Source organism: Synchiropus splendidus, chromosome 18 (genome assembly GCF_027744825.2).
Source record: "Synchiropus splendidus isolate RoL2022-P1 chromosome 18, RoL_Sspl_1.0, whole genome shotgun sequence".
Lineage (NCBI taxonomy): Eukaryota > Metazoa > Chordata > Actinopteri > Syngnathiformes > Callionymidae > Synchiropus > Synchiropus splendidus.
Genome location: NC_071351.1, coordinates 14,184,068 through 14,202,790, shown reverse-complemented (window position 1 = coordinate 14,202,790; position 18,723 = coordinate 14,184,068). Strand labels below are relative to the sequence as shown.

The following is an 18,723-nucleotide window of genomic DNA, read 5'->3' as shown; positions in this document are numbered from 1 at the left end:
TCCCGGCCTTTTGGAGGCCCGCCTACTCTGCTCCATCCTTCTTTCACCTTTTGTCTCCGGCGTGAATGTCTTCTCGCCTCATCTCCCCACCCTGGAAAACTCGCTCCTCCCCGTGCCCTTCTTTTTTAGCAGCAGTGGATGTGACATTTATTAATGGCGAATTTATGTGCATGACTGCCCTGAAATCTGAACTGTGGCTCCCCCGTCCCTGAAGACTGTCCGTCAATTCCTGTAACCATCAGAGCGCCAAACACCTCGCTTTCAGGGCCCATCAGCCATGTATGAGATGACGTGGACTGATTTATGGGATTAGGATTACGAGCACTTTTGCAGATTTACATGGCCGTCTATGGAGCTGGAAGATCTCACCTTTTACCGACCGGAGAGAGGAGTCTCCTTGTGACTCAAGTGCCGCACGGCGAGGTGCTTTTCAAAACCAAATGAACCAAAACAGACAAGTGAAGATGACTAACGTCGACCTTAGTCTACACAGCGTCTCGCTTACAAATTATTCACGTTGAAAGGGAATCACAAATGCATTACTTTTCATGGTTCACGTCCGAGGACTACATCTGCAGTCCATTTGGACTACTAAGTTGAGACAAGGTCGTGTAGTGTGAAGCCGCAAACCACCTTCTCCTCAATCGCACTTCTGATCTTCTAGTACCCCTTTACTGTAGCCATGAAACTCACTGCAGCCGTCAAACCCGTTCCATTTAAAGGAAAAGTGTTTTTTATTTTCATAAACAATGGTCAAGAAAAGGATAAGGGAACATTGATAATTGAGGAAAATAATGAGAAATATTGTAAGTGATGGTAGTGTGGAAAAAACTATGGATGGTACGTCATGAAGCAAAGAAAAAGAGTAAAATCCAATGTAAACGCATCAAACAAAAGTCATCATTTTCAAATCTAGGATTACACTTATTATGTGTAAATATTTCATCATACCACACTGTATATATATATATATATATATATATATATATATATATAAAACCTCATTAACTACATTAGATCTACATTTGTTTGCAGTGGCTTCCAAAAAAGATGGCCGTCAGATACCACAGGAGAATTTTGGATTCGTTCCGTCCGCAAAGAAAGCGAAGTGAAGTGGTGTTAATGGCGTTGTGTCTTGGAGGCGTGCTAGCGCAGCCAAGGCTACAAGGATATTACCCCGGAAATGAGGGGAGATGATGTCAATCAATCATTCTCTTTTGGCTGCAGGTTCCATTTCACCATCTGCTTTATTACCTTCCTGATGCAGAACCTCCCCAAACCTTTGGGTCCGTGGGATAATATCCCTAAAAAAGAGCGTTAGTGTTGCTCCCGTCATTATTTTTAGAGCTGCCTTTCAAGTGTTTGTAGCCCGAGGACGGGAACCAGTCTTCGAAAATGTTTTAAGTTTGAATTCAAAACGTATGGGTTCTAAATAATTAAACACGCATCACAGGCGCTAATTTGTTTTTTGCAAGTCAGTCTCTGATGTCCCGCCCCCGCACAAGCAAACGCACTGGGAAGAAGCTCAAAATGAAAGAGTTAATCCCAATCCAATAGACATGCTAATCTGAGTGTCTCGGTCAGATGTGAACTGCGGCCCGCGGCCCTCGTGCGGCTTTCTTATCCGACCTTATGGTCCTCAGCAGCTCAACTCCATCAGTGAAGTTTGGAGGGCAGCTCTCATCGCTCCACAAGGGGGCGTCAGTTACTCAAGACAGTGAGGAAATTAATATTAATCCTCGTTCATCTGGCGTTTCCCTGCAGTGTTTGCTTGGCTCCACTAGGTGGCACACCCCATTTATTAGGGTGTGGTGTGGCGATTTCCCCTCAATCATGGCCGTCTATCTGTAAATAACTGGATGCTGAAATTGTTTTTATTCGACTGAGGAAACATTGACAGAGCAATTTAGCAGTCATCGTGAGACTCACCAGATGGAGAAAAACCTTTCTATATTCTTAATGTACTCACCAAATAATGCTGCTTTTCATTCTGTTTTTGAGGAAAAACAGAATCAAACTGTAATTACACTGTTGTATATGTCAATATGCAACATACATTTTTCTTTTGGTATAAATTTGAGTGAATAAAGATCAGTTAATTTCTTGATATAGGCCAAAGATTGGCGACTAGATGTGTCCCACAGCCAGATGAGGTGAGACCGATGCAGTTTTTTTATTTAGTTTTTGCTTTCATTATGAATTTATTTTGGTCGTCGTCTCCCCACTGATGTTCATAATGCACTTGTGAGTCGATTTGGATGAAATCATTGTGAGGAAATGTTTTGTGAGAAGCCAAAGGACTCAGTCAAACAGCAGTTCTTGTGAGGCAGTCGTGAAGGCCTCCCAAGATTTTCTATTTCTCGATCCAACCGGAGCTAAAAATCCATCCAAAAGTCAGTTCGTGTTTTGACACCAGCCTCTCATGGAAAAGCAGCTGTGCTTGTAGCTCATATTTGCGGGACCCGCAACATGAGCTGGCTTCCTAAACAAACATGATTTTTTCATGAATGCTTGAGTCGACTCGCAAGCTCTTCAGATGGAACAGGAGAAATGGACCGGAATCTGTGACTCCCCGTTCTCATGAATCTCTATAATGATGAAGCTGCTGCTGTGACTCATAGAGATGCAATGGTTACATTACCAGACGTCAGAATAAATAATGCCTTTTCATGAGACACGCCACAAATACATACCCCGGTTCTTGCCTTGAAAGAGGTTTTAAACACAGCGTTGCCGTTTAACAATAATGTACATCGAGTCATGTTTTATTCATCCTCGCTGCTTAAGACCACAAAATGCGGTAAAGAATGGTGCAACTTTAATTGCGCAGCCCGTGAGAGTTGGTTGCCATAGCGACGTTTAAAGCAGAATCAGAATTTGTGCCTGTGATTAAGAAAATGTTCAGCGACCTTCTTCACTGTACTGAGAGAGGATGACTGTTGTGCTGGCTGCTAATCCTCACCAGCAGAGTCACTTTTTTTTTGCAGCATCCTAAAATAAAATCAGGGTGTGGGGCGGGGAAGAGGTTTGTGTTTTGAATTCATTGTTTTTTGTTTGTTTTTTTCATCTGAAGTTTGATTTTAGGGTCCTAAACTCAGCCTCTTCTTCATGCTAACCTCCCTGTGGAGACAGGCATAGCCAGATGGACAGTTCTCCACTCTGGCGCATGGGCATCTCAGGCTGAGTCAGTTGGAGCTAGCTGCTGTAGATGGGTCCAGGATGTGAGACTCTTGGAGCACGGAGTGAACCTGTTACCCTCGTGACCCAGCGGGGCGGCTGGCTGAATAAAACATGGTGCTGAGTGGCTTTCATCCTCAGTTCAACAATGCTTTTGTCGTTTCTTTCAAGTCGTCTCGTGCAGGTGGTAGAGACCTCCTGAAGATTACAGGAAGACAAGTCAGCGTTTTGTGCATCAAAAACTCAGCACCAGCCAGAGTCTATTTTGTGGATACAGTGGGACTGGTAATTGCCACTTTAGTTCACGTGCTGTTCTTCCAAAACAAGTCGTCTTTTTAGGAGCGAAAGCATCCACTTGCTGTAAGAGGGGGTGACTGGTGTGTGGTTGGCCGAGTGCCGCCTTGCTTCTCACATTTGATTGGTCACCTGGTGATTCAAGAATGGAGCATCTGATTCAGGTGAAAATGCCCAAACACACACTAAAAAACTAGACATTTCAAGCAAATAAGTCATGGGTGGAATCGGGGAGTTGTTTTGCATGAGCAATTTTGAATCAGAGATTGTCGCAGTTGACCAGAGCTCCTGAACGAGGCTGGGGAAATAGGACGAAAACAAAGGCAATTTCTTTGCAACTGACTGTGGGAAGACAATGGGAAGGATCGGGGACAAGCGTCTTGCTGAATGACTGTCTTTCCGATTGTCTCAACGAAACATCTAGACATCAGAATGATAGCAAATGATATTCAGGATGAGCTGCAGCAAGACATCGTAGAAGGAAGTATGAAACTAGAAGGCAGTTTCCCAAAGATCTTAATCTTCTGTCCCACAGATCAGGTCCGAGACAGTGAAGCACCAACTGTGTCAATTCTTTTAGTAATTCTGGCATGTCTCCCTCTTCAGGCCAAGCGACCAAGAAAACGTACGTGAGCTACAACAACCTCAGGATCTGATGGGGGTGAAACCTGCGTTAAGGAAGAGGAGCTCTGGGAGAGCAAAGACAGACAGTAATCCCAGCTGCAGCAGCAGCTCTTCTGCGCTCCAGACCTTAGGATTGCACCCAACCTTCATCCTGACATGACCCACGTGTCCTGACCGAGGCTCGCTCTGCTGCAGGCCTCCACTCGCGTCGGCCTTGACACTGCAGGCGGAGCTCAAGCTAACGGAGATGAGAACGATGGAGGACAACAACAAACAAAAAAAAGTGGACAGCGACTTCTTTTATTTTCCTTTAAAGTGTCATTAAAGCCATATTCTCTTGGATCCCCATGACTTTGGTTTGGTATTTGTTCAAAGTGATGTACGTACGTGCCTCTTTTTTGTCTCTCATTCGATTCTCTGGAACTGCAAATGATACTTTATTTTCATGAGATCGACATGTCGCCATCCCAGATGATACTCAAGTGATGGGCATTGTTAGTATATATTTTTTGTAAATATTTCAGAGTATTTTCATGTTCGGAGTGCAAAAAAAGAAAAAAATAAACTAGATATTAAGTCTTTGTTGAAATTGGATTTGGATGGTTATGAAACAGCACCACAAAGTGTTCACTTTGCATGTGCCAATGTATGTCTGTTCTATTTGATGTAAACAACAACAGGAAAAAAATAGAAATAAATTCTGAAATGATAATGAGCTTCAGCATCCCCCTGCGGTTTGTTTTCCCCGCCAGGATCTGGTTAGGTGACGGAATATGGCTTTAATCTGTTGTTGAACTGACCCTCGTGTATCTGCAAGCATGTTTGTTTTATAGAGTTTGGTACTGGGTATATTGATGCCTCGTTCTCGTGTGCAAAACATTAACATCGGAGCAATCATGCAAGTATGTTGTGATGTCTTTCGATTTATGTAATAAAATCATTTTGTTATCTTTTTACGATAAACCCTGGCGGCGTATCATAATTATTTGGGAGCCGATTGAAACCTTGTGTCACTAGGACGTCGTGCGCGAGGGGAAGACTCGGTCTCCCCTGCTGTTGCTTCACTCCTCCACATGAATAATATAACATGTCAGATCAATTTGTCCCGCTGATGACCAAGCCGTTCTGAGCTAACCGCTCTTTATTCCCGCGCCTGCCTGCGAGCACAGTGTTACTATTTTCAATATTGATTAGAATATGAAAACAAGAATGGGCCACGCATGAGGGACTTCTGTTTCTGTCTGGAGTTAGCAGCCACCTCAGGGCTGTAACGCAGAGGAAATGATGTATGACCGAGAGATGCTGATGCCTCTTTTCCAGCCTCCCTCAAGACCACATTAACTTCACTATGGTGAAGTGAGTCAAGTCTGATTCCTCTCTGCTCGCAGTGAGATGTTGGAAATGTGATGCATTTAACTGTCATTCGGAAGGAGGCTGCGACTTCCGCAGTGAAATGATTTGAAGATTCTCTGCCTATTGAACCAAGATTGCTTGTGAGTCAGAGACACTTGGAGCCTGACAGTTGGGGTTCATGGCTTGCTTCGACATTTGTGTCAAACTGGAGGCCAGGCGGCCAATTGTGGCCCGTCAGGTCATTTCATTTGACTTGAAATTCATATTAAATCCCAAAACTAGAGGAGTGACACCTACCTAAAGTACAAATCACTGTCGAGGTGTGATTTCAAACTATTGCGCTACAATATGGGAAAGAAAGATGCAGCCACCTATACAGAATCAAACGCAGAGGAGCCCAGATTTCAGAGCAGTGGTCTCAGACTTGCGGTCCGGGGGCCATTTGACGCCCTCAGCACGCAGTTTTGGGGAGTGCCCCCCACACCTTCTTTTTCCAATGTGACATGCTGAGAAGACACTGTATAAGTGGATTGAAATGGATGGCTTCCAGACCTGCAATGCATGATGGGATGCCTGACATTTGTGGGATGACTTGTGGTCCTTCTTAAAGGAGCCAGTCCTACAGATCCTCAAGAGGCTCATGCTGAAATCAAACCAGCCCCCACTCTTTGAGCCCAGCCTCACCAAGCCGCTTTCAATTGAGTTTGAGACCCCTGTTTTCGGGTGTCATATGCATCGAGGGAAAATCCATCCTCAAGTTGAAGTTCAAGTTGCTCCTTTAACGTGACTTAAGTGACAGAGGGAAGCCGTTTATGTCCGTGTAACACATGAGCGGTACCTTTACAGCAGTGTGTTTTCTATCCGAGACTGTCGGGGTCTTGATCGATTATAAGTCAAAGTCTGTGACCAAGGCCGATTTATGTATTTTGAGTCAAATTCAATGATAAAGATGAATTATCTTTTGCTGCAAATGTGTTTTTGGCCCCTCTGTGTTTGGATCTGACACCTCTGATGTAGAGTTCCTGCTCTCGCGACTGCGATATAATCTCCTTGGCAGTTAAAGAGAAAGATGCTTGGTACAAAATGCGTTCATCACAAAGCATCTCAGATCCAAAGCAACAATGAGAAGAGGCAGGTTTTCAGGCCTCGCCACGGCTCACAGCTGAAGCAGACAAATCCAAACCAAATAATCGCTTCAGTTTTTTTTATGTAGTAAAAATAAATTCATCGCAATCGATCCGGACATCAGATCACTAAAGTTATACAGTACTGTTGTGTCGCACTAGGAAGACTCTGAGTTGTCTGTCCAAGTCTAACAGTGGGTGTGATGCAGCTTCTGTGACTCAGAAGTGATTTTGTGGGCGGAGCCTAAACCTCTCCTTGACCTCTCACTTTCTTCACACGTTCCAGGCTGCAGTGCTCACCACCAGTGAATGTGGCTTTTGCTCATCTTCCCTGTTGTCTGCATCCCGAACCTGTTCCAGATTTTATCAAACTCTGTGGCGGCGCTCACTCACTACATCCTCACGCCGACGACTTCTCCTCACCAAGTATGTTAGAGCTCATTAACCTTTTTGGCCCCCGACAGGCATTGATTGGTGTCAGTCAGCCGGCTGTCATGATGAAACAATGGTGAGGAGCCGCGACTGAGTCTCCCTGAATTCTGGAATTGACTTGTCATGTATTTTTAAATGTGATTTAAAAGGAAACACAACAGGACAGATACCCTTTGGATGCAGCCTTCGCATGTCAAGCTGGACAGCAACATTCCAATGCATTCGCTGGGATTCCCGACTGTTTCCTGGTGGCCTTGATGATCTCACATTTCCTCCCAATGATGGCCCTAGGACTCCCCTCTTCACTGGTAAACGACGTCACCCTCCCGTCTCCTGGTTGGCTGGATATGTTTTCTCTTCCTTTTTTTGAGAACTATTTGCGAAATGTAAAGCAAATGAATCCCCAGTGGGACAAGACAGATGAGCTACATCCTTCCATCCATCACCTTAATCTCAGCCAGAGAGCGTGTCAGCCATCAGCCAGGGACTTTGCCTCCAGCTGCCCTCGTCTGATACCTGGGCGATCCAAGACACGCCATCTTTTCTTCTGCCTTAGAATAAGCAGCAACTTATTTGGCTTTTGTCAGAGGTGGCCCTTGTCTTTCCTCTTCTAGGGGAGTCGCTTGCAGGATGACTTTGAGATGTAGTCCCTGCAGCACGTCCTGGGACTGGGGTCTCACCGTGGTGTACCTCCCGATCCACCTGTCTCTAAGGGAGGTGCCCTGCAGTAGGATACTTATTTTGGCCTCGACACAAACCTCCAGAAGACCCATCTGTTGATGGCACTCCCTTGGGCTTCGAGTCCTCCACCTGGGGAAGGAGCTGGCTTGCCAAAGTTAAAAATACAGCTCAGATTCCGAGTTGTTATCGAGCGAGAGTGGCAGCCAAGATGGATTTTCTTGCGTGTTAGAGACGTGGTATGCATCTGCGCCGGCGACTTGGAGCAGAGCAAGGCGAGCTAAGGCCGTCTCTGCGCCGCATGTGAGTGAGGAAGTCGTGATGAAATGAAAAGGTTGATTCTCTTTCCATTTCTGTGTCATCTCTCTCTCTCAGCTCCTCCGGGAGCAGATGGTCTTCGCTTCTCACCGACAGTCTGTCATTTTCTGTTGCACAAAGCCAAGAAAAATCCCACTTATGCCCAATTAAGACCCGCCTCCTCCCCACCAAATAAATTACCAGCGTCTGCGCCTGGGCGAAAGTAATCATTGGGGGCTGAGCGGGGACCTCAGTGAGGCGGCGAGAAATTCCTGATATCACGAAGCACACATTTGGACATGCAAAAATCATGACCAGGCAGTTTTTATCGACGAGAAAAACGCCTTTGTTCTCGTTCCCAGAGCGCCTGCATAACGGCCCACCTGCTCAGTATTCACCTGTTTTCCAGGCAGCGCTTCCATGGGACAATCAAAAAGAGGAACATCAAAGATGGAAAACTCATCACGACTGCGAGCAAGGAGCGTTGCACCTGGAGGATTTCAGCGTTTGCCGCTCCCCGGATTTCCACTCGGGGGTGACTATGTGTGCGACATTAGAAAGCAGGATTTTTAGATCCTCTGACAAATACCCGCCTCAGACTTCTGGCTGTCTAGACGTTGTGACAATAACAATTGAAAACCAGTGTTGCCCTTCGGATGATGCAACTCCTTTTACAAGGCTCTGCGTAAACACTATCAACAACCTCATTAAAGCACAGACTGAAGTCGTGTTGTTTCTTTGTTGCCCTCAATTCCCTTAAAACCGCCACAAGCAAAAGGTGCGCTGAACTAGATTGTTGGGAGATACAGGGTTTGTATATATGTTTGTATGCTTGCTGTAGTGCCTCATGAATCCATGGTGACAGTTGGTACAGGAGCCACCTCATCTTTACTCCGACTGCTGCCCCCGCGACCAAGCCAAAGTGGTGGATGTGCAAATGAAGTCAAGGTGAGCAACTTCCTGTCTGGACAGGAATTGGCATTGATTGGACGAGTTCGTAAAAGGCGCTTTTAAAATTGAGGGAAATGATAGGGAAAGTGAGATGGCTGCCCAAGCTGAGAAGCTTTAATTTGGCTGCTGCCCTAGTGCAATTGATGGATTTAAATCAGTTAAGCTGTGCAGTGAAAACTAAATTCACAAACATTGCCATCAGATGAAGTGATTTCGACTTCAAGCTCGGCATGAGGATTAAAGGCAAGCTAGAGGATGTGTCGTCAGGTGTGGAACCCAGTCACGACGGATTCAGGTAAATATTTTGCTCGCTCTTCCCGCTCCTGACGTTTATCTTGGAAGCCAAATGTAACGTTTTTAGAGGTTTTGCCAGCTTCTTTCCTGCACTACTGCCCTCTGCTGGATCTCAATTATTGTCAACAGCAGCTGATGAGTTAAACTTTCCTAATTTCTGGATATTATCTGTCATGCATTACATGACATCAGGACATAACTTCTCGACAGAAGGAAGGTATTCGACAATGAATTCACAGCAGCACAGCCATTGCACGATGAGTTAGTCCACCTGTGAACTATGAAGCAACTATTGTTTCGGAGCTACTAAAATGTGTATCTTCCATTCCTATTCTACTAAAAGTGGCGATGGAAGTGGAAATTTGGAATTAATACATAACAACTTAGGAAACGCTCCCATTTAGTGTCAGATTTTCCACACAGAGTCAAGAAAATTTACGAAAAATGTTTTCTAAATTCAATCTGATACTACATACTTGAAGCCCTCACTGTAAAATGGTAATGTCAAGTCCCGCACTAGATCCCTTTGGTTCAGCAAGCAATGGTAGGATAAGGTAAGGTAATGTAAAAGTGAGGATTTTTTTTTTGTGCAAGAATTGTTAATGTTTTAAAATGCATGCAAAAAATGAGGATGAATTGTTAAGTAAAGTAGTAGTTTTAAAAATTGAAATTTCATCAGACTTCCTGTCTGGACAGGAAATTACACAAGAGGGAGGAGTTTGTAAATGCAGCACAGGTGAGTTTGAAGAGGAAAATGGAGTGAATGAAAGATGGCTGCCAGAGCAGGAACACTGTGCAACAGGACTCCAACAAGGTGAGGAAGCTTAAACTTCAGAACATGATCAACAGAAATGATTTTGGTTTGAATTGTTTGTTTATATTTTGTCCAAAAAAACGACTGAATGTGAGTGAGTGGCAGGTTTTTGTAGCGGGGTCGGACCTAGTGATGTGTAAGTGAGGCATACATCTGTGTCTCAGACGTCTTGATCTATCATTTGTGGAAGAGTATTTTATACTAAATATGTTTGATAGTTTGATCTGCTTCAGCTGATTTTAATTGCCTCTCATGTTGTGAGGGGGATCGAAACTACGTCTTAAAATCAGTTTGACGCTTGTGTTGGTTCTGCAGTCGTCTGCTGATCATTGACTGTTGCGATTTATTTTAATTTTAAATTTATATGCATTAGGTTGTCTGGTTTTCTATATTTATTTTTAAGTCTAGCTTATGTTGTATATTTAACCATTCATGGCAGAAAGTATTTCTAGAATAATACGTATTTAATAGTATTTGTTTATTTTTTATTCCCCCAGAATAAATGAGAAATATCAAATGCCTCTAAATGTATATGAACAGTTTATTGCACGATTTTATCAACCAAAGTCCCTGACAAAACTAGTGAATTTACATTTATAAAAAAACTTTTTTTTTGTTTTTTTTTTTTTTAATTAGGAAAATAAACTGCATTCAAGGGGTTCAGATTATTCATGATTTTCCGTCGCATTGCTTGAGTCGTGAGTTGACCAAAGTGCATCCCAGTGTGAGGAAAGGAAGAAGATAAAATATTGCATGTTTTTAATCGTTACTTCCCAAGATATTCATCACTTCTCATATTCATAAATTCATATTGACCACCTTTCAATAAAACGTATATAAAGTACATGTATATAATCAATAACGTATTTTATGCGCATAATTTCATCGCCTTTTTCCTCAGTTAAATTCAAGATTTATTTTCTTCAGTCTGTTGGCTTGACAGCCCCTTACAACAGGCCCCCGTGCTGCCTCTCCCTGCTCTAGTCCAGGTGTCCTTCAGTAGCTCAGCCTCATTGTGAAATGGAGCTTCCCTGCTCTCATCCTGAGGTTTTAAAAATCTGAACATATTTCTTTTGATTGCTTTATTTTTAAAAGGAATACAGTAGTTATTAACGCCAGTTTTAAAATAAACATTTCTAAGTGCTTGACGGTCCCTTACAGGGCGGTTACTTTGGGCTTCGTTCTGGAAAAGTGATGGGATGTTTGGGTTTCCCCGTCTCCCCAAGCCGTCTCATAAGTTCACCTGACCCATTTTAAAATCTCCTCCTCGCACACGAAGCGCCCGGCACCGGCCCGACTTCTCCGTTTTCTTGTCTCCCCGGTCCAGCTGTGCCTTTGAGGAAAGCCTTCCTTATCTTGTCAGACCTCTTGATGCGCTCTTTCACAGACAATTTACCGATGCCGAGTCTAGATTAGCTCTGTTTCATGGCTTCTGGGCCGAGGGCATTCCTATCGCTCCATGAAGGTCCAATTATCCAAGTCCAGCCGGAGTGAACTCTTATCGCCTCCCCGTCACTGACCAATGTGTAGCGTTGGCTGGATAAAGACACGGCGCTTATTTTTCTTCAGAGTTTTCGGGAGGTTCCTGTATCTGAAGAATCTTATCGCAGATCAACTGACAGCGCGCTAGTTTTGACGATGTTCCTGAACATATTCCCTGGAGTTGTGGGACTCATTCATCACCGATGGCTTCATATTTATTATGGCTTCTTTCCTCTTCATTAAATTGGGTTTTTCCACCACGGTTAACGCTGACAAATGTCAGGATTAACGAGCCAGAGTTTGCCAAACAAAAACTCGTCCCGAAAGATCAGGAAGGAGCTCGGTGAGCAAGATTGATGGAAGAAACGTCGGCTTCACGCCAGTGGATGAAATATGGGGGGGCTTGATGATTAATCCCACCAATCCTCCAGAGGTCTTGTGGTCTGAATACGACTTGTGTTTCTGACACCTCTCAAATGACTTCTGAAGAATCACAGTGCTGCCTGACCCATTCCACCGGGAATCACCTTGCTTCTTCTTGATCCGCTTTCGAGGGGTTTCTAGACTTGTTCCGTTGGTGTTGAATTATTCAACGATTTGATGTGTTGCAGTCAGTGAAGTTTCAAACTTTATTGATCAATGATCTACAATAAAACAACGCGTAAAGTGTAAACAATAATTTGACAGTTATTTAACCATCATCATGTAGGTTCAATGTTTCTCTGGGTTTAGAGAACAGTGGAGACGAGAAAATATTTCGAGTTGAGCTGGCACTTGACTGGGATGCATTGATTTTTCTGTGGTTACGAAGAAGTGAGTTCACATTCCAAGTATTTTTTTTTTTTTGTCATTTTTCATGAGATCATGAGAGAAGTCACTTGTTAAATTATAAAACTTGAATCAGAGCGCTCTTCCTGCGTCTCTGCCGCGTGATGAATGACAAGGAGTGCTTGTTTTCATCACCCCTGTCTCAGGTTGAGCGCGAGCGATTGTTCTTATGCATTCATCCACTTGCAAATAATCACGAAACATCTCCAGCAAGCAGCTATCACTGCTGTTGTGCAACTCAGAATGCTGGCTGAGCATCTGTTCCTCGGAAGTTCTGATGCTGCATACCATGCCGGCGTTGTACCGAGTCGGGAGCGAACAGTGGCTAATATTTGCGTCCAACACACCGTATAAACAGAGGCTCAAGCGCTCTCGCTGACAGGCAGAGCCTCGCGCTACTCTGTGTAGCAGGCACACTGTGCCTTCCGGATGAGGCCTGGTGCAGCATTTGGGTGCATCGGGACACAATGAGAGAGGAGGCGGGTGTTTGTCGTGGTGATTGTCACGTTTTTCATAATCGGAGGAAGACATAATCATAGTCCCGATTAAAAAATCGATTGATTGACCAGCCCTAGTGTGAACCGTTCTAACCTTGAGTCCCTCATCCACATCCTTCCTCTGTAAATGTCTTAAAACTCTGCCCTGTTCTACTTCCAGAAAACATTTATTCCCCCCTGACGTCGTCCGCCCGCCTCTGGTTTTGGGTGAGTAAGGCGGCGTCACCAGCTCTTTGCCCTGTTTGTGTGGGCGCGTGCCTGCCACCAGATTATTGCATTTTTAATCTGCAGGAGAGACCAGGCATCACTCTCATCACATTAGCGTCTCCTGGTGTTGACTCCTCACTCGCTTCCTCTCACCGCCTTCACTCCAGGGCTGAGGCGAGTGAGGGCAGGAGGGGGGGCGTAGTAGAGAAGGCATCAGAAATCTGCTCATTTGACAGTGGCTGGAGATATGGACTCTGACAGTCCACAATCAGCTCAGTCACCTCCTTTATCCTCACTTATCTCCAGCAGGGGATTCCAGATGTGCTGGATACTCTGTAATGAGCTTTGACTTCCTTCGCCCATCACTTTCCCATCCCAACTTCTAATTCCATTTTCCCCCTGTTAATGGATATTTGAAAATTACATATCTGACTGTGAATTTAATTGACTGCTCTGCAATTATTCTATCTAAGTGAAATGAATGGTTTCCGGAAAGCGCAGCCGAGTAGGTGCACTCATCACAGGCTCGCCCATTTCCCCTGTCAGAGCCAGGCATTAATAGGAAGAAAGGGATTCTTGTCATGTGTCACACTGCTGTTATGATTTTGGCAGCGGCAGAGATGTGACTCAATTTTACATAGCAGAGTTCAAGCGCGTTTCAGGGAGTAAATAGCTGCTTCATGGCAGGCGCCCATTTGAGGTGAGGGTGATCAGCGCCGGTGGGAGCAGGGGTCGACGTGTGGAATCTGAGATTGAAGCCACAAACATATAGATCTTTCCAAGAGCCCGGAGTGAAACAAAGCCGAAATGAAAATGAATGGGTGGCAAGCGAGGATCCACACCAGAAGATGAAATGACATCTCAGAGCCAAACACAGAGAAAATAAATCAGGTTCTGCGCTTGTTTGCTCACAGGCTTCACTTGTGCTTTTACCACACCGTTTGTCACCGGATCACAAAGTTTCATGCCGAAATTATTCAAACACATCAGCAGGATGTGGATTCAGGTCTTGCATATAGGTGAGGAGTGAGGTTACAAATCCTAAATTGTGTCCTTCAAATACGGCATCTTAGCAGTGTCAGATTTTACTCATGTTTTTATTATTCACTACACTTCAACTGAATTTGTTTTGTGTGCCTCTGTGTGCATTCTTTTTTTTTTCTTTTTTCATTTGTGTCTCTTTTGGTTCTTTTTCTTTCAGTGCGTAATGGCATGCTGTGTTGCTCACGTGTCTCAACTTTTTTGTATCGTTCGCATGCAACTCTGCTTTCTTGTGCTGCTTACGTGCCTCTGTGCCTTCTTGTGCCACTCATCTGAATCCTGCTGCCCTCGTGCCACTCGTGTGCATCTCGCCGTGCTTTTCAGCTACCTTGTGCGACTCACCTGCATCCCGCCGCCCTTGTGCCGCTGGCGTACGTGTTGCCGTCCTCGTGCCACTCGCATGCGTCTTGCCGTCCTTGTGCCGCTCGTGTGCGTCTCGCTGTGCCTTTCAGCTACCTTGTGCGGCTCACCTGCATCCTGCCGCCCTCGTGCCGCTGGCGTACGTGTTGCTGTCCTCGTGCCGCTCGTGTGCGTCTAGCCGTCTTCGTGCCATTCGCATGCGTTTCAGCTACCTTGTGCCAGTCACATGCATCTTTGGGGAGCTCGCGTAAGTCTTGCCATCTTCATGCCGCTCGCCTGCATCCCGACGCCCTCGTGCCGCACGTGTGCATCTCGCCGTCATCATGCTACTTGCTTCCTCGTGTCACTCACGTTCGTCTCACCATCCTTGTCTCTCTGAATCCTTGTCACTTTCATGCTTTTTGGCGTCCTATTTTTTTGGCCTTCTTGCGCCACAGTCTTCTTGTGCTCCTTGTCTCACTTTCATTCCTGTGCTCCTCTGTGGATATTTGTGCCACCTGAGTATTTGTTTCTTTCTTTTGCCCTTGTCTTTCTGCCTCTTTCCTAAGCTAATATTTAGCTTGAGGAAAAAGGACACTAAAATACTGGTATTTGTACTACTACAAATACAAAAAAATGTTTCAATTTAAGTTATTTTTAGAAAGACAAAACATAAAAGCATTGAATAATCAAGATGGTATTGCTTAAGCATATTTTTCTTTTAATTGTTCAGACTGACTAGCGTCTAAAAAAATAGACACAAATAACCTTATATCTGTTTAATATCTCAAGATGAATTGCGTACAAACTTTTAAGAGAAACTGCGACATTTGAAGTGCTGTCAAACTGATACTATTAAAAAAGCAAATTAAAGTATATTAAAATTGTGGGAATAAAGTTAGGGAAAAAGGCACTATTTTGGGGAAATGGCCCATAATTGCATTCTAAAATGCAAAATAAACTGAATGAAAATGGATGCAATAATGAATGAAATATCTTAGAATTAAACACAATAAAAACACCCTCACATCAAGATAAGGGAAATAGAAGTCACGTTGAAATACCTTAAACATGCGACTCATTTGTTAAAAAGAAAGTTACTTCATAACAGAGTTTAGAATAGTTATATTTGAAAAAAAAAAAAAAAACAGAGTGGAAAAACGGTACACTTGATTTTAAAAACAAGACATAGACTTCCCATTTTAAATGGTTGTATCACAAACAGTATAATATATATCCCAGTATGACAGACTACTTTTCTCTGTCAGTGAGCTCTGCAACAGCAGCCTGGGTCCAGCGTGTTTGAAATGAGCGTTCTGTCCTGGAAAAGACGCTGAGCTACAGCGTTGAGGTAAATTTAATTCCTGTTACATGTCGGCCTTCATGACAGCTATTGGCGGCATGCTAATAACCAGTACACTTAAAAGGTTTGGGCTGAGTCTCTCCCAACATGTCTTTGCTTTTGTGGCCTCAGGATGCAGACAGAAGTGCTGAGGTAAGATAGCTGTCTGACGGGCGATGAAAAATTCATCGTTTACAGTAGCATCAACACTTTCCCAGCATGTGAGTATATAAATCATCTCCAACTTGCTCTTATTGTTGAACTTTTTAGAGGGAAAACATGGTATGAATTGTATGACTTTGTGCGTGGTTCTGTGCTGTCAGATGGAACCATGTCTCACGTGGATAAGATCAAGCTTAGTAGCTTAAATTGGTTTGTGCATTGGTTCCTGTTTCTGAAGCATGTGCCAGTGTCACAGCAGGATCCGGGCCCCTGCTGGTCGAAGCAAGAGGTTTCAACCTGACGAGACCTCGAAGTTCCAGGTATGAGTAGCTGCTAAAAAAAAAAAAATCTCAGCACCAAAATGTTAACTCATAGACGTCTTTCAGCTGGTACCAGCTGTCAGGAAGCAAAAGCAGCATGAACATCAGCTTTGTTCAGGCCTAACCAGAGGGGTGCAGCTGGAAAATCCATTCCCACTCTCACTAAAGGTGACCCCCTCTGTGTTCTCTGCTTACACTGGGACATTTCTAACTAGCAAAAAAAGTGAGGGAGATGTCAAGTGAAAATGAAAGTCGCAGTGGAAACTTTTAATTTAAACGCTTATAGTTTTGCAAAAACACTTTCCAACCTCTGTTGGACAATATACAACTGTTCCTTCAGTAAACTGAATACAATATGGCTGTAAAGATCTAGACAAATTAAATATTTAATCCTTTAAATAATACATTCAATGTGGTCTTTCATAGTGTTATAGCATATTGCAGATGAAGGTAATGGAGTGAGATATATTCTGCCTGACTCACCCATTAATACTGTCCATAAACGGTGAGCGACTCTTAAATAAATGTCATCATGTAAACTCATCTAGGTGCATCTTTCAGTTCTAAAATCCAAAATGGGCACATTATTATGCCAAAGTTTTGACTCTGATCAAAGCTTCTGCTTCAGGGACTGATAGGTTTGGGAATATGCTTTTAGTTTATTCATGTGTCTGTGTGAGGTCGAGTGATTATGAATCTCCCGAAGCTGCAAGTTTTCTTCCTCTGCAGAGGGCGACGTGGTGGTTTCTCCCATCCTTCGCTCGGCAGCGAAGTATACAGCTCCCCGCGTTTGATTAAATTCCACCCAAAGGCTGCATCAATTATGTATCTTCACAATGGAGTTAATGGACTATAATAACTGCCGAGGATGAGTCGACTAGATTTCCACTTGACATGACAAGAAAAACCTCACTCTGGTCCTGTCATTTCCAGAACAGCACCGCAGGAAGAGAAGACCGGGTCGACAAAACCGCAGTTTCTTGTGGGTATCACTTCATCGGAGTTCATGAGGAGACGTAGCAGCGAAGGTAACCGAATGTGTGTCAGCTTGCTCTGTCCACCTTGCTGCTATCCTGGGACTGGGTCCCCTGAGTGGCTCCACATACAGAACAGAAGGGGCCTTCACTGCATATTAGCTGACCCATCTGGACAGCAGAGTCCAGACAAAAGCTCGCTGCCGAGCACAACCTACATTAGCGATCAAGCTTCACGTATCACAGTGCTTATTGGCGAGATGACAGGCTTCCCAGCTAAGCGGATGATAGCATCCTCCATGTTCATGACAGTCCTCCTGCTGTAAACGCGTCTTCCATGAGAGGAAAAGTACATATTGATTCTGCTGTGATCTCTGCTAGTCGAGCACTGAAAGGCTCGACGTGGCATCATAAGGAGAGGAGGGGTGTGGATTGCGGGGGGGCCTTAACCTAGCCATTATCAAACATCGAATGCCGCCGACGCTTCACGTGGCAGGCGACAACAAGCCTATAAAATGCACCATTAACACACCACTAAAGGCAACATCTACCACCGAGCCCCGGCCCGTTCATCATGGATCTCCTCCCAACTACTTCTTGGCTTTCTGAGTATTCACAGCATCTGTCTCTGCGAGCCGTGTGCATGACAGAAGACGCGGATTTGCCGCTCTGGAGTGAATCCAATTTATGTGATAAGAAGCAAAAATTGAATTAGTCCACACTTTCTTGAGAATTGCTGAAGAGGATGTTTACTTTTCAGCAGTTGTTGCCACACTTTAAACTTGATACTTGAGTACTAGGTGACCACCAGGAAAAAGCCATAAATCAACGTTTTAGGTTGCAAGTTTTTATGAGGTGTAAATGCAAACGACTGAGTTTTATATATATATATATTTATTTATTTTTATATTTACATAAACAAAGTTTTTATGAGGTGTTAATGCAAATGGCTGAATTTTATATATATATATATATATATATATATATATATATTTCTAAAAGTTTTTATGAGGTGTAAATGCAAACGACTGTATATACATTTACTTATTTATATTTATATATATATAAACAAAGTTTTTATGAGGTGTTAATGCAAACGGCAGAATTATAAAAACACAAAGTTTTTCTGAGGTGTAAATGCAAACGACTGAATTATATATATATATATATATATATATATATATATATATATATATATATATATATATATCATTTTATTTAATTGAACAGTTTTCTCTCCAGAAAACAGGGAACCTTAAGTGCAGGAGTTCCTGGTCCATTGATCACACTGATGCACAAGACACGTAGCAGGTAGGATGACAACAACAAAAAAAAAAAACAAACATGGACGAATCCCTGAACTAGAAGCAAACAAAAGCATCTGTTTGCTTTTGTTCCGGGATGTTTTTCGCTACACAATGGCCAGGGTTTCCACTACTCTGAGTGTATTTGAAATTCTTATATAAATATTTTCAAGCCATTAAAAGACCTTT

The 18,723-nt window shown here is 43.6% G+C and overlaps 1 protein-coding gene and 1 long non-coding RNA gene across 2 annotated transcripts in view; both read left to right on the top strand.

Moving 5' to 3' along the window:
- The window catches only part of LOC128749466 (metabotropic glutamate receptor 7), a 95,268-nt gene extending 90,228 nt beyond the window's left edge, over positions 1–5,040 (top strand). The window contains exon 10 of the mRNA XM_053849103.1: positions 4,078–5,040. Within this exon, the coding sequence (XP_053705078.1) occupies positions 4,078–4,127 (50 nt within the window). The 3' untranslated portion in view covers positions 4,128–5,040. The remainder of the gene's footprint in view (positions 1–4,077) is intronic.
- A 4,921-nt stretch (positions 5,041–9,961) lies between these two features.
- Positions 9,962–18,532, top strand: LOC128749906 (uncharacterized). The gene is made up of 6 exons (XR_008412993.1): positions 9,962–10,038; positions 15,701–15,783; positions 15,907–16,256; positions 16,323–16,424; positions 17,190–17,284; positions 18,473–18,532. It is a non-coding gene; the product is annotated as an uncharacterized LOC128749906 (long non-coding RNA).
- Positions 18,533–18,723: the final 191 nt, after the last annotated feature.